The 13934-nt window shown below is 37.6% G+C and overlaps 3 protein-coding genes across 4 annotated transcripts; 1 reads left to right on the forward strand and 2 right to left on the reverse strand.

Annotated features, from left to right (window-relative positions):
* Positions 1-3149: 3149 nt before the first annotated feature.
* LOC106746537 (geminin-like) lies at positions 3150-4516 on the reverse strand. 2 transcript variants are annotated; one of them, XM_014623214.1, is made up of 6 exons: positions 4413-4516; positions 4272-4332; positions 3920-4008; positions 3724-3848; positions 3401-3591; positions 3150-3316 (listed from the first exon to the last, which is right to left on the reverse strand). In XM_014623214.1, the coding sequence occupies exons 1-6, from the start codon at positions 4421-4423 to the stop codon at positions 3242-3244; spliced, it is 552 nt and encodes a 183-aa protein (XP_014478700.1). In that variant the 5' UTR covers positions 4424-4516; the 3' UTR covers positions 3150-3241. The 2 variants fall into 2 exon arrangements, with proteins under 2 accessions (XP_014478700.1, XP_014478699.1); XM_014623213.1 differs by having other exon boundaries at positions 3920-4041.
* A 367-nt stretch (positions 4517-4883) lies between these two features.
* LOC106746583 (39S ribosomal protein L3, mitochondrial-like) lies at positions 4884-7734 on the forward strand. The gene is made up of 7 exons (XM_014623323.1): positions 4884-5092; positions 5314-5404; positions 5915-6154; positions 6242-6373; positions 6453-6613; positions 6739-6928; positions 7452-7734. Exons 1-7 carry the CDS (start codon positions 5031-5033, stop codon positions 7683-7685), a joined length of 1110 nt encoding a protein of 369 aa, XP_014478809.1. The 5' UTR covers positions 4884-5030; the 3' UTR covers positions 7686-7734.
* A 396-nt stretch (positions 7735-8130) lies between these two features.
* On the reverse strand, positions 8131-12855 carry LOC106746582 (importin subunit alpha-4). Its single transcript, XM_014623322.1, has 9 exons — positions 12774-12855; positions 11627-11729; positions 11227-11431; positions 10839-10999; positions 10432-10658; positions 9988-10353; positions 9573-9807; positions 9342-9433; positions 8131-8984 (listed from the first exon to the last, which is right to left on the reverse strand). The coding sequence occupies exons 1-9, from the start codon at positions 12843-12845 to the stop codon at positions 8892-8894; spliced, it is 1554 nt and encodes a 517-aa protein (XP_014478808.1). The 5' UTR covers positions 12846-12855; the 3' UTR covers positions 8131-8891.
* Between the last annotated feature and the right edge of the window lie 1079 nt (positions 12856-13934).

Below are 13934 nucleotides of genomic sequence, written 5' to 3' on the forward strand. Positions count from 1 at the left end.
CGTAACTCGAAGATGTCGCAAAGAAAGCGTCGTTTCATAGGCAGAGCGCTCAGAAGGTGCTACAGAGGGTGGTGATGGTGGCGACGGTGGTGGTCCGTCAGTCGGACGAGTGGAACTCGTAAGTGTGCTCGTGTCGGTGGTGGGTGTAGTGGTGGAGGAGGTGGTGGAGGAGGGGGTGATGGTGGAGGAGGAGGAGGGAACGGGTAGGAGCCGTCCGCGGGAAAAAGGAGAAAAGGGAGTGAATTTTTTATCGGTAAAAACTCCATTAGAGAGAGAAAAGCGACGGTGTTTGTTATTGGTCATCCTCGGGGAGAAGATGGAAGGGTAGAGCAGGGTGGAGGCCGGGGGGGACCTTGTCCAGCGCAGAGATATCCATCGATCCGAAGGACGGTAGATCCGCCACCGTCCTCGAATCTACCCCCTTCTTACATTCTATATCCTGGGGAGGACTCCCTCCCTCCTCCGCCCTTTCTGCCCAGCGGCAGCTCTTACGAGGGTGAAGCGGCGAGAGAGAATGAGAAAGAGAGGGAATGTGAGATAGATAGATAGATAGATAGATAGATAGATAGAGAGATAGATAGAGAGAGAGAAAGAGAGAGAGAGGGAGAGAGGCGTCTGTCCCTTCCTACGAGAGCTCTACGTACTACGTACGCAGGCAAGCATCTACAATGTTCCTTTGGCGCGGGTGGTATCAAAGAAATCAATTACCCAGCAACACACACGAGTCCTGCACCCGATCTCCACACACGGGTCCACCCAACCTAGCCCGTTCTCCGCTCTTTCCCCGGCACGGAGGCAGCCTCGAGCACTCACGCCCTCTCTCCAGGCGTCCATCTTTTCTGGAGTGCCACCCCCTGCGTCTCACATATTTATTTTATACTGCCCGCACACCTTGTACGACCATTCCCGGCCCCGGGATGGAATTCTTTATCAAGCCGCTCTCTCCACACGGCAACGGAACGGAACCTCCGACTATCGGCCGAATGCACTCTCGAGTTAAATCGAGAGAGGGCGATATCGGACGTCATTTTCACGAAATCCAAGCGTTTTGATTTCGCGATATAAAGATCGCGAGCAATCGACGTGCGGTTATATTCATCGTCGAGTTGCCCGGAGAAACCATACATCCTTCCGTGTTACCGCAAAACCACACATTAGAGAAGTATCACTTTTACATATGAAATTAATTATAATCATTTATAGGTCGCAACGTAATATGGGTTCGCACGAGATTTCCTATTCAAACTCAAGCTCTCAACACGCGTTGGGACACGCGCGTTTCAGCAAACGCTCGCGAAATCGAGGGGAACTCGTTTATCAGTCGGGCCGGACTCCCGAATCTCGAGGATAGTACACGGTATTAATCTAAACTAAAAATGGTCCTTCGCGTAGTCGGAGCGTCGCCTTCGGGAGACAGGCCCGGAATCAAATGGATTGCGAATGGACGGAGAACAGTGGGAGCGAACGAGAGGAGACAATGGTAATGGTGTAAGAGGAAAGGCTAGAGGGAGGCAGAGAAAGAGAGAGAGAGAGAGAGAGGAAGACGGGGAGAACAGGGGCAGACAGCAAAAAAAGAAGGAAGAGTGAAACGGAGAAAAAGAGAGCCTCAATGTGGCGTGGGAGGATGGAGGACGGCCATCGGAATAGCCTCAACTGGACAGCACGTGGACGACTGGACTACCTACTTTTATATCGCTCGGGAAATAATGGGATTCCCATCATGAAGTGGATTTCCCTTGGGAGCCAGTGGACATCGATGCACCCGTCAAGAGATCCAACACCATCCGACGCCCGTATCCTATCGCTCTCCTACACCCCCGCCACGTTCATCATTCGTGCCCTCCCGCATTCATTCACCTGTCCGGACGTCGCGTGGTGGTTAAATTTTATCACATCAGGAAAATGATCACGGACATATATATATATATATATATATATATATATATATATATATATATATATATATATATGTATACACATGGTGCATTAGCCAGCCAAGATAAACACCTAAATACTTAAATATTAGGAATGTTAAAAAATCGGAAAAAATAATCGTAAAAAAAGTTCCTTACACGATATTCCTTCTTCGAAACCGCTCAAACTGTGATTTAAACATTTCTCGCATCATTAAAAACAAAGGAGATATTTAGGTATCCTCATGTTAGAACAACCTGTAAACATAAATATATATAAAATCACACACACACAACATGTATATAATTATACGTTTAAAATTTTACATAAAATTGACTCTAAATAAAACGTTTAAACAAAGCTTTTAAATTTGATCGTATATGTCTCTGTATATATATGCGTGTATGCGTGTGCACATGTAATACAAATAACACATATATAAAATATCATATCTATCAGATCCCTGCACACTGTATTCGACCCTACATGCTGATTGTGGATTCCTACGTACGCAATTCTAGAAAGCGGAAACAAGCCGATGTTTGCATCGTCGGATCTGACGCGTCAGCGTGTCTCCTGTAGAATACACGCGTGCAAACGGAATTCGAGAAATGGTGCTGCTAATATCAGAACTTTGTCAAAACGAAAGCCTCACACAACATTCGAATCTCAGGAGCTTTCATACCGACCGGGATGAAAAACGCCGACAGCCGGCACATGCTTTACATTAAAGAAAAATGATTCTACTTATCAAGGTTTCTGCGATTTTCCCGACTAACGGTACTCTGCCCAGGTAGGAAGGAAGAGCACTGCGAAGAAAAATAAATATATTAATAATATTATCCCATATTAAAATTATAGTACGGAAACATTATTTTTAATATTTCCGTCAAATATTGTTAACGATGACATTGTGTACAATATTGAGAACCACATATTTGAAACATGTTACATGTTATGTAATTGTAATAACGTTGTGTTAGTGATTTCTTGCTACAGTATGCACTAATAAGACGTATCGCCAGCTTCGTACGATATCAAATCAATATCAAAATCTAATAAAATATTACTATTTAATACGCATATGAAATGGCCAGTGTGAGCTAGGGAACAGACCAGTTACTGGGCAAAACTTACTTAAAATCTTACATTAAATTATATTACTAAAAAATCAAAATCTATACGAGGCGAAAATAAATATTAAGATAAGCTTCGAATACAAATTAAATGCCATTTATTACATGTCTTACTTAAAATTGTACATAAATAACTATATTAATATTTAATACATGTTATAATCGTAAAAACAGTCAAATATTGTTTCATTTTAATAAGTATCTTCCAATGAATTATTTATGCCATTATTGTCATTACTGTCATTGCTGTTGTTTTCAATCATTTCCTATAAAAATATATATTATTTCATTATAAAGCAATAATGGAGTGCTATGCATAAAATATTAATACAATATATAATCAACACTACCTGCACCACTTCAATAAATGTCTTTGCCTCTTGTAACATTTCCTCATTCAAGATATTTTTTTCATTCAATTTTTCTAACTGTTCCTTGAGCATATTATTTTGTTCCTTGAGTGTACTAATTTCAACTAAAAACTCGTCAATCACTTTCTGTCGCTTCTCAGCTAAGACTTTCCAGTAATATTTACTAGGAGCTGAAAAAGAAAAATATGCCAAAATAAATATTTCAGTAATAACTTAAAATTTCTTTTTGTATGCATATTGTATATACGTAGTATATATAAGAAACATAAAAAAAGTCAAGAAAAAAGATGTATTGAATATACCTTTTGACGTTAAATCTTCCGTTGTTATATTATATTCCTCTGGAGCAGTTTGTATTGCCTTGTCTTCGCACGTCTTCTTTTTGGATTTATTAGAAAGATTTAATTTTGTTTTGTCTGATGTGACACTAAAATATCATATTGATGTTCAGTAAACTTATTGCAATGTTTATGCATAGTAGTCTTTAAAGTAACTTACTTTTCAGTCTTTACTTCCTTAATTTGTTTGTTTGTTGATCTAAGCATTCTTCCCGCAGCAACCAGGTTTTCTTTGTCCGTGGCTGATGGCTGCAACAATTGCAAAGATTGTCTGACCTTAACCTGTTTTGATAAAAGAGAAAATGCTTGAAAACTTAAATACTTAACCAACTTATATTACAGGATTAGTATTATTACCACTGCTTAATTTTACTCGTCATATTAGTAATTAGAGTTTATCTTTAATTTTTATTTTACATTATGCCAAATAGACCGTTAAAATTTATCACAAAAAAATGCTACAACACCGTAAGACGTACGTTTCTCGTGTTTGGCGAAATAAATATACTAACCCTAGAAACAGTGTTGGACTTTTGGGAGTCAGTATTTGTTCTCATCTTGCTCATAACAGATCTAAAATTTGGAGGGAAAGATGTTCAATCGTCTCATTAAACGCACCAGATCTGCGGAATACGCTGCGAAAAAACGAATACCTCTGCCTCATGAATATTCACTGAATGACGGTTATCTTCAAGTTACTTCGCTGGCTCTCCGTACGCATGTGTGACCCTTCCCTATTTCAGCCGCCATATGAGGTCTGTTCGTTTTCGCTGCACCACTGAACTAGTGCAATAAGTTGAAGTGAGAAAACATATACTTGTCTTGCTTCAACTTATTGCACTAGTTCAGCGGTGCAGCGAACAGACCTATAATTGGTCGAGCTCCGATAACCTATAGTTGATTGGTCACATAGGTAACCACATTCATTGGTTGATGATCACATAGGTGATTGGCTAATGTAATATAACATTTTCTAATTGGTGATCCAGCGGAAAGACTCTAGGCATCGGCCGATGTGAATGGATGTGTGCTATCGCATCATACGCTGACGGACCCTTCCACATAATCAACCTCACGTAGCTTGTTCTTCATCTAGGAACATCTACACTCTATCTAGTACTATAGATTAATCATCTAACCTAACCTGACGATGTAAAGATTTTCCTCTAATATCTTTTAAGGTTAGGACTAGGTTATCCTCATTTGCGTAAGATTATAAGATAAAAAAGGAAAACCTCAGGAGGGATTAGTGCGAAATTAATATATGAAAAATGACGTCGCTTATGAAGATCATTAGCGGTTGCCAACTGTTCCACAAATATTTAAAACAAAGGTACGACATTTATTGTTATTCATAACAAATATTTCATCTTGAACGAGCGGATACGTTGTTGCGAAAAAAGCGAGAAAGAAAGGCGAAATATAAGAAGTAACATTTAAATGAAAACGTATATAGATATAAGAAGTAACATTTAAATAAAACGAGATATAAAAAGTAACATTTAAATGAAAAAACCTGCAGAAATGTTAGTGGTAATTTGTTTCTCTTTTTAGTATCAATATTACATCTGTTCCGAGTCGAGGTAGACGAATCGGAATCCCCAGATACCGTCATCCACAGTGGTTACCAAAACCACAGCGTGTCGTACGTAACCAGTGTATATATATTTTTTTTTCCAAATAAGTACAAAATGTCAAGAAATACATATATTGTTTTCTAAAAATATCTATTAAAATTAACTCAGATAGATAGAAATGTTGAATACAATATGCAAACATTTAATGTATACTTTGTGATGCTATTGCAACATGTTTAAAATATTCTTGTTTCAAGAAATACTTATTATAACACAATTTTAATAAAAGTGTTCTTCTTAGTACACATATATTAATATATTATAATTCCAATATCAATTAGCAATATTCATTAGAATATCGCCGTAATATTACCACAATTTCCATGGCATCAGATGACTTCTTTTATATATTGATACAATTTTTGTTGTATAAGGTTGTATAAAATATATTGTTTGCATTCTAATTAGCATCTTAACGTTATGCTAATTAGGATGCAAACAATATATCAAGATATGTCTGTCCTGGATAAAAGATGGATATCTGCTAAATACAAGCAACATATTCTTTTTCTGTGCAGTTGTATGATGAAAAACTAACAGAGGATAGCAAAGAATTTCTTCAAGAAGTAATTCAAGACAAATATGGTCTACTTCATGCTGAACCTGGAATGAATCCTTCTCCATTGAAATTAGATCCGATTGAGCCAGTCACAAAGTGGGTACCTGGTATGAAACGTACTGGTTTGATCGCTAAGAAAATTGGCGTTTATCCATTATGGCTGAAGAATGGTACGAGGGTTACATCAACATTACTTCAGGTAACGAGAGTAAATTCGACTCTTAATTACATGGCAGCATCATCTTCATCTTAAACTTATCTTGCCATATTCTACACTTTTATACAGGTAGTCGATAATGAAGTGGTAAAATATATACCACCAGAAAAATTCTACCCCGTGATAGGTAAAAAACCGATACAGATTAAAAAGAGACTCGGGTGTCTTGTTGTAGGCGCAGAAAATATAGATCCACAATTGGTAATTAAAAGACTACATTTGGCATGTATTCCTTCACTGACTTACTAACAGGTTTATTACCAATTGTCCCTTCGTATAGATCACTAAAGAATACAGCGGTATATTCAAGGATTCAGGAGTCATACCGAAGAGAATACTGAGAAGGTTTATGATATCTCCAAAAGCGGCATTACAACCAGGGACTCCTTTATTTGCTCCGCACTTCAAGCCAGGAGATAGGGTGGATATTCGTGCAAAAACGTAAATAATTTTTTTTACTATCATCATCACATTATCCCCTTCGCGTCTCATACCACACGACGATACTTTACTCCGAAAGGAGAATAGAACGATAGTATCAATTATGTTACGTGTGAATCCATTAGGGTGGATCGTGGATTCCAAGGAGTCATGAAACGATGGGGCTTCAGAGGGATGCCCGCCACTCACGGTGTAACCAAGACTCACCGAAGACCCGGGAATATCGGATCGGGCGGCACGAAGGCCCGTGTTATGCCTGGCACCAAGTTGCCTGGACACATGGGTAATAAGTGGCGTATTCTTAGAGGCGTAAAGGTAAGATATGCACATACATGTATACGTATATATCTAAGATACAGCAAATACGTAAGAAGTAATCTATAAATTTTCCCCGAAGAAGATTCATAGCCCGAAGGTTTAATTTTCAACTTAAAACTGCTTTTTACATTTAAAACTCTTGTGCCACTTTGGTTGACGATGTCAGAAGCGGCGAGAAATCGCATGTCACAATATATTGCAGTATACATGGAAATAAAAAAATATGTGCATAAAATAGCACTCGTGATAGATTCGGCATGCCAATAAAAATGTCCGGACACTTATCTTTAATCTGATTTTCTGTTACGTTAATTTTACGGCCATTTATTGGTTGCTCTGGTTAAAGGAAAGCGTCCGGACATTTTTACAAGTGTGCTGAATCTGTTACGAATGCTATTTTATGAATATATTCTTTTATTCCATGTATACCGTGATATATTTTAGCATGCGATTTCTCGATACAGGAGCCTTAAGCACGGAAGTATAGCAATCATTTGATCCTTCTTCCGACATTTCGCAGATCTTACGAATTAATACGAAGTACAACGTATTGTGGATTCATGGCGAAATAGCGGGCGAAACCAATAATTATTGTTATATGTACGACACGATACTTCCTCTGAGGCGACTCAAGGAGGCACCCTATTTTCCCACGTATTTTCCAAACATGGTCGAAGAATCACTCCCGGAGGAATTGTACGCAGATGATGTACATCCGTTTGTAGATCCAACATTAGAATTTAAAGAATCCTAATTGTTTTTGTATATTATTAAATAAAGAAAAATGTGTCATTTTAAATCAAGAGATACTTCACTTACGGGAGGTCGGAGCTAGTTGCTAAAGCGGTAAGTTAGTTATTTCTTTTGTTTTCTAATAGGTTATAAAATTGAGCAAATACGGACTTTTCATAATCATCTTTGATATACTTGAAATCTCTGCTGGTTGTGATTCTGTAACCCATTTGAAAACAACAAAAATAATCAATCAGCCAACTAGCCCCGGTCTTCTCTACACGTACATTCATTTCCTCTTATACATGATAATGTTTTCGCAATTTAAATATAAAGCTAATTTTTAAATATACGCAAAGACCAAGGATATACCAGGCACATTCGACTTTAATTTCGTGAGATATATATTCCGTCTTACATGTAATATAAATTATTATTATACGTCGAAATAAAACTACCGACTGATAGTTAAAGTCTTGCCGAGTTTCCGTTGGTATTTTATTGGTTGTCTGGCTCCTTACAGAAATGTCCACAATTATTAATTATGCTAGCAAAGAGTAGTCAATTGATTCTTTTATTTAGTAATCAATATCATTATAAATTTAACATGCCTAAAATATACACGAATTATTTTATAAAAGTAATATCGCTAACCAAGACTCGTCCTGAGTTAGAGTGAAGAGCAACATGATGAAGCAATTAGAAAGATCCTTCTGTTTCGTTTCGCGTTTTCCCAATGTGCAGGCAGCTAATTAATTTTACTAGAATAATTTATCCGCACGTTATTTTCTGCAGCTGCGTTCGACTAAAGACTCCACTAATACATTTATCATGTATAATAAAAAAAATGGGTAACGTACATATTACATGAGGAAAGTCGGAAAAGAAAAAAGAAATCAAAGTACACAGATGCACGCGGTTCTTTGCTTCGTAACCGACTTTTTTTTTTCAACTCCATTCCTATATTCCAAATATGAAAAAATTGAGATAAGTCACGCTGTACGTTTTAGATCAGCAAAAGCAATAATAACGGTCCTTCATATTATTATTGTAATAATTATTATCGTTAATTATTATAATAGTAATTTGCAGGACCGACAAGTTCATATTGCTATGCCTTCACTGGAGCAAAAAATGGATGTAGAAATAGAAAAGGGAAAGCAGGATGGCTCCACATTGGAGTTCGTCGGGGGACGGCACGATCGGATAAGAAGTAATGGAGGCCCTCTCAGAATTTAAAACCTTCGCTCGGAATACTCGTCGTCTGATCAAACTCGAAAGATCCTTCTCCGACCTGTGGCGCTAAGTTTGTATCATCCGCCTGAAACCGAAGATTTATACATGAAAACAGTAGACAACGATGTTACTGAAGAAAATAAAACGAAGAGAATGAGAACTGTGTCAGAACGCGTCAAGTCTAGCCCTTTCGATGTTTTATTTTAGAAGCTTTATTCTGGATACGTAGCAAACGCTAAGTACACTGTGCTGTGTAAATATATGCCTTTCCAATTTCAATTTCACGTAGGTTTCAACTTATGAATTAGAGAAGCATATTTTAGTGTTTGTTATGCGTCCAGAACATAGCCTGAGTACGATCGAACATAAAATTTATGTTTGGGGGAATTTATGTCGTTCCACATTCTTTTAATAGACCGTGTGATACGAATGTTATTCTCACCTCTTCCGAAAAGTATTGCTCGATGATGTCGTAAGCTAGCTTGTAGATATCTACATTTTCATGATTCTGCAGCGCCTCAATCTTGTCCAAGCCTGTAAAAATGTAAATGTAAGTATAAATACGCACACTCGTTTCTCTACGTTTTGTTATAGACACACATGTATAAATATATGCCTGCGAGGAATATAAAAAGATGAGAGTGAATAACAAAATAAAATAAGATGTGCTAACCGGCGCATTCTTCGATCATATTTGCCAGTTGTTCCACTTGTTGACCCGCAAGTTTAAGCATGTTATGTATTCCGTCCAACACCACTTGCACAACCTGAGTATCTTTACACGACAAGAGGTCGCAGAACGGGCCAATGACTCCCTCTTGTATAAGCCGTGCAACTTGATCTCTGTTACCACTTACTGTAAGATTGCTAATTGCCCATGCGGCTTCTTTCTGCGTTTGGAATTCACCCTGTGAAAAACGATTATACACAATGCATGTAATGATGTACAAGGTACAAAACTGTATCAGATCTAGGATCATATTTGAATGATATTTTTTCGCGAACGATTCTATATATATATATATATAGGTATTTTCCAAGTGTTAAGTTCTTCTTTAAAAAACCAGGGAAGTGTGTTAAAATTTTACCTTTGCTAAATTACGAATAATAAGTGGTAAAAGTCCAGCATCTATGACAGCTTGAACTTGCGACTGGTTGCCAGCAGTGATGTTTGATAGGAACCATACTGCTTCTTTGCAAATTTTCTCCTTGGGATGAGTCAACAAATTGGGGAAATGCGAGAGGGCATCACAATTTAAAACGGTTTGCGTTTGCTCATCTGTGCCAGTCACAATATTACCAACCGCTCTGAGCGCAGCAGTTTGCACTTTGACTTCTTTGTGCGACAGAAGCGGTATCAAACGAGGTACGACACCGCTGTCTATGACCATTTGAATTTGCTCATTACCACCGTCGGTCAGATAGCTCAATGCCCATACTGTATCAACAAGAATCTACCGGAACAAAAGTTTGTTAGACTATTGTATTGGACAGAACGATCAACGATTTTCTCCCCATAACGCAATATTCACATTAATGTCCTGATGATGGATAAGCACATTCAGGGCAGGCAAAATATCCTTTATGGTTTGAACGGGTGGTGGTGGATCTTTATTCCTACACAAATTTACGATAACCCAAGTCACATTACGTAAAAACGTAATAGGTATGTCTGGTTTAATAAACGTTAGCAATGGCTGCACAACACCAAGATTAATGACGTAATCTCTTGGTACTGGTCCATCTCCTATAATGTTACCTAAAAAATATAAATGTAAATTATATAAAAACAGTTAATTTTTTGACAAATTTTTGATCATCTCGATCATTAACATCCTGAAGGAAAAACGAAGTTTAAATTGAAAAGAAACAACTCGTGTTTATAAACTGAGCAATTTTATTGATAGATTTATGAAAAAAACTTGTATAATTGTCATACCTAGAGCCCATACTGCTTGTTCACAAACGTTCTGTTGACTTGAAAGCAACAAATGTAAGAACAATGGGACAGCACCAGCTGTTACTACAGCTTGTGTTTGAGCTGATGTTCCACTTGCAATATTTGTTAAAGCCCAGGCTGCTTCAAATTGTAAAGATGGACTATAAAATATTCATAAGTTTATAAATATGCATTACACAACCATACGGAAAATATAATGTAAGTTATATATAACGTATAGAATATCAAATTTATTGTTAACAAATCTCCATTAAATTTTTTACAAGGTTCTTAGTTACTTTATGTCATACTTTTTTTCATTAATCTTATTGATACCTTATTCAGAATTGATATAGTCAATTCATTTGTAAAGAATATTTCTTCGTACCTGTTGTGCTGTTCCAGACAACGAACTAAGATTGGTAAAATACCACTCTCTATCAGAGGATCAATAGGTGGATTACGATCTGACGACAACAATTTTCTTGCTGACTGTACAGCTTGTAATTGTTCTGCTGGATCTGCGCTAGCAGCTTTTGCTACCAAATCATCCAGACTGATTTTTGAAAGATGTTTGTCAATGTCATCCTCATCTATATTAAGGTATATTTGTAAATTTTAGTTCTTATATTAAAGTTATTTTAGAATTTAAAACTAAAGGAATTATATTTAAAATATTTCATTGAGTATTACAAAAGTCCAGTTTAACGTAATATCGAAAGTATCATGCATAATACGTCAAAAAAAAAAGTCAAATATATGTCAAATATAATTTCTAAATATTTTACCTGTTGAATCTGTGATAGGCACATTTCTTCGTTTCTGTAAAGTCTCTTCGCGTTTATTTTTACGTAATTCTACAGTCACTTCATTGCGTCTTCTTCTCATTTCCTAAAATGATCAAGGATGATATAACATTACAATATTATTGCATACAAAATTGTAATATATCATTCAAGATTAAAATTCATGCAGGTCAGCAAATACTAGTGTTTCAAAATTAAGTTTTGCTCGTGTCACTTGTACCAATATTGAAGTATGTCAGCTTATTAGTTGGAGCAAATAAAAATCAAATTTATGTAATTAACAGAATTGATAATAGATGAACCTGTAATTATATTTAATGTTATACTAATGGTAGGCATGCATGACAAAAATATTAAAAATTTCAAGGTTTTCTAGCTTGACATAAATATGTATACAATTAATCAGCTAAACTTAAAAAATAAGAGAAAAATGTCAAAAATGCTTATTAAATATAATATGTAACTTAAGCAAATTCTCTTGCTGAAACTACTTTGCAAAATGATCACACACATATATAAACTGTTCTTCATAGCTGTACTTTCTGAACTATCTCACAATCTTTCTATTTTCCTCTCTTTTCAACCAACTGTCAAGTATATGTTACACTTTGTTTTAAGTACAGATAGTGCACCATAGTGCAGCTATAAAGGGCAGACCTATATATATACATGTATATGTATATAACTATTATATAGATATTCCAATATAATCATTATAATAGTGTTGGTACAATTGCAAAGAAAAAGAACGAGTAGTATAAAAGGGCAGGTAAAGGAAAGGAGTAAAAAGAAGAAAAAGAAATGAGAGAAAGAAAGAGAGCAGAAAGAGACAACAAGGGATGAGATTGTAGGAATCAAAAGGACAGAGAAAAGAGAGAGAGAAAGAGAGAGAGAGAGAGAAATGGAAAGAAAGTGAGAAGAACGAAAACCATGAGGAAGGATAGCAAACGGAGGACCGAAGAGAGAAGGACGATTCGGTGTGTCCGTACGCACGCACGAGAAAAATGGCATTTGCACGTTGCGAAAGTTCTAGAACGTGCTACGCCTCGGCGGCTACGACTCATCCGGCCGCCACGCGACCAAAGTCGCTGGCCAGCCCGTGCGTGAACGCCAGCTCCGCTTCACTCACCTCTTGATCCTTGCCTTTGTTCTTAAACACCATCATTCGGTTCTTATTTAGCATCGGTGCCTCGGCCGCCATTTTTTCAATAACCAATCTCCGTCCTCGCGTAGGATCAATGCACGATGCCGGCACGCCGCGCTGCCGTGTGTGTCCGTTACAGCTGAAGCTAACACGTCCGCCTTGACTCCCACTGTTCTTCCCTGTTTCGACCGGTTGCGACTTGTTCCGACCTATTCCGACCTATCTCGACAATTGCATTCCGACTCGTACAATTTCGTTATGTCGTGTAACGTCAATATGCAGTATCATGCATAACGCGCTGGATCACGTAACGAACACGTCGTTATCCTCGGTAGAACGGTCGCCGCTTGGAACTGTACGATGCTATCCACTCGTTCGCACTGGATTTTACCTGTCTCCTATCTCACCACTGCGACCGAGCGGAACGGACGTACGAACCAAGCGAGAACAGACTCATACGGAACAGCCTCTAACGTTCATAAATGAACGTGAAAAGGGTAATCGAGGAACGTCATGCAACCACGATGGTGTGTTCCGAAACGTGTCTCATTTTGTCGCTGCCGTGTTGCACGATTGATGGCGTATAAAGCGCCTACGGCCCGTATCACGCTGTAAATTAAAATTGAAATTGGATTGAAATTTGACCAATCAGAGCAAGTTTAACTAAACTTGCGTTTAACTGAACTTGTTCTGATTCGTCAAATTTCAGTCTAATCTTAACCCTAATTCATAGTGTGATACAGGCCTTAAAGGCCATAATGGTTCTCGCAGACCAGCGCCATGCGTATGGTCTGCGAGAGCTATTAAAGACTAAGTAGAGATGGGCAAAATCATCGATGTTCGTTCATTGAAGACGCGTCGTACGACGAGTTTGTCGAACGTGCCGATTGGCTGTTGGATAGGGAATTTCTAGAGTCCCTAATATTTCCTCTAGATGTAATATCATCCTCAATGAGCGAACATCGATGTTTCTAAAAAATCCTTTCAGGCTTTTCTAATACAGATACAGATGTCAAAAAATAAAAGTTGACCTGATAGCTTTTAAAAAGTATAATTATTAGCGAGGGTGAGAACCGTCAATTTAAAGGATTGGAAAAACGTCCTCGGGAGATGAAAAATCATTTCTGAGAGAAAATATCTTTCTCT

This window comes from Dinoponera quadriceps, unplaced genomic scaffold (assembly GCF_001313825.1).
Source record: "Dinoponera quadriceps isolate SergipeBrazil2010 unplaced genomic scaffold, ASM131382v1 scaffold1573, whole genome shotgun sequence".
Lineage (NCBI taxonomy): Eukaryota > Metazoa > Arthropoda > Insecta > Hymenoptera > Formicidae > Dinoponera > Dinoponera quadriceps.

Bases quoted from the DNA above. Each gene is read 5' to 3' on its own strand.
- LOC106746582 (XM_014623322.1), bottom strand. From the start codon at position 12,845: ATGGCGGCCGAGGCACCGATGCTAAATAAGAACCGAATGATGGTGTTT. The intron at 11,000-11,226 runs GTACGAAGAAAT...AATATTTTATAG, and splicing joins TGTCTGGAACAGCACAACAG to TCCATCTTTACAATTTGAAG. The intron at 10,659-10,838 runs GTATGACAATTA...TATATTTTTTAG, and splicing joins ACAAGCAGTATGGGCTCTAG to GTAACATTATAGGAGATGGA.
- LOC106746537 (XM_014623213.1), bottom strand. The intron at 3,849-3,919 runs GTAAGTTACTTT...ATGATATTTTAG, and splicing joins AAGGAAGTAAAGACTGAAAA to TGTCACATCAGACAAAACAA. The intron at 3,592-3,723 runs GTATATTCAATA...TTTCTTTTTCAG, and splicing joins GGAAGATTTAACGTCAAAAG to CTCCTAGTAAATATTACTGG.
- LOC106746583 (XM_014623323.1), top strand. From the start codon at position 5,031: ATGACGTCGCTTATGAAGATCATTAGCGGTTGCCAACTGTTCCACAAA. The intron at 5,093-5,313 runs GTACGACATTTA...TTCTCTTTTTAG, and splicing joins CACAAATATTTAAAACAAAG to TATCAATATTACATCTGTTC. The intron at 6,614-6,738 runs GTAAATAATTTT...TGAATCCATTAG, and splicing joins GTGGATATTCGTGCAAAAAC to GGTGGATCGTGGATTCCAAG.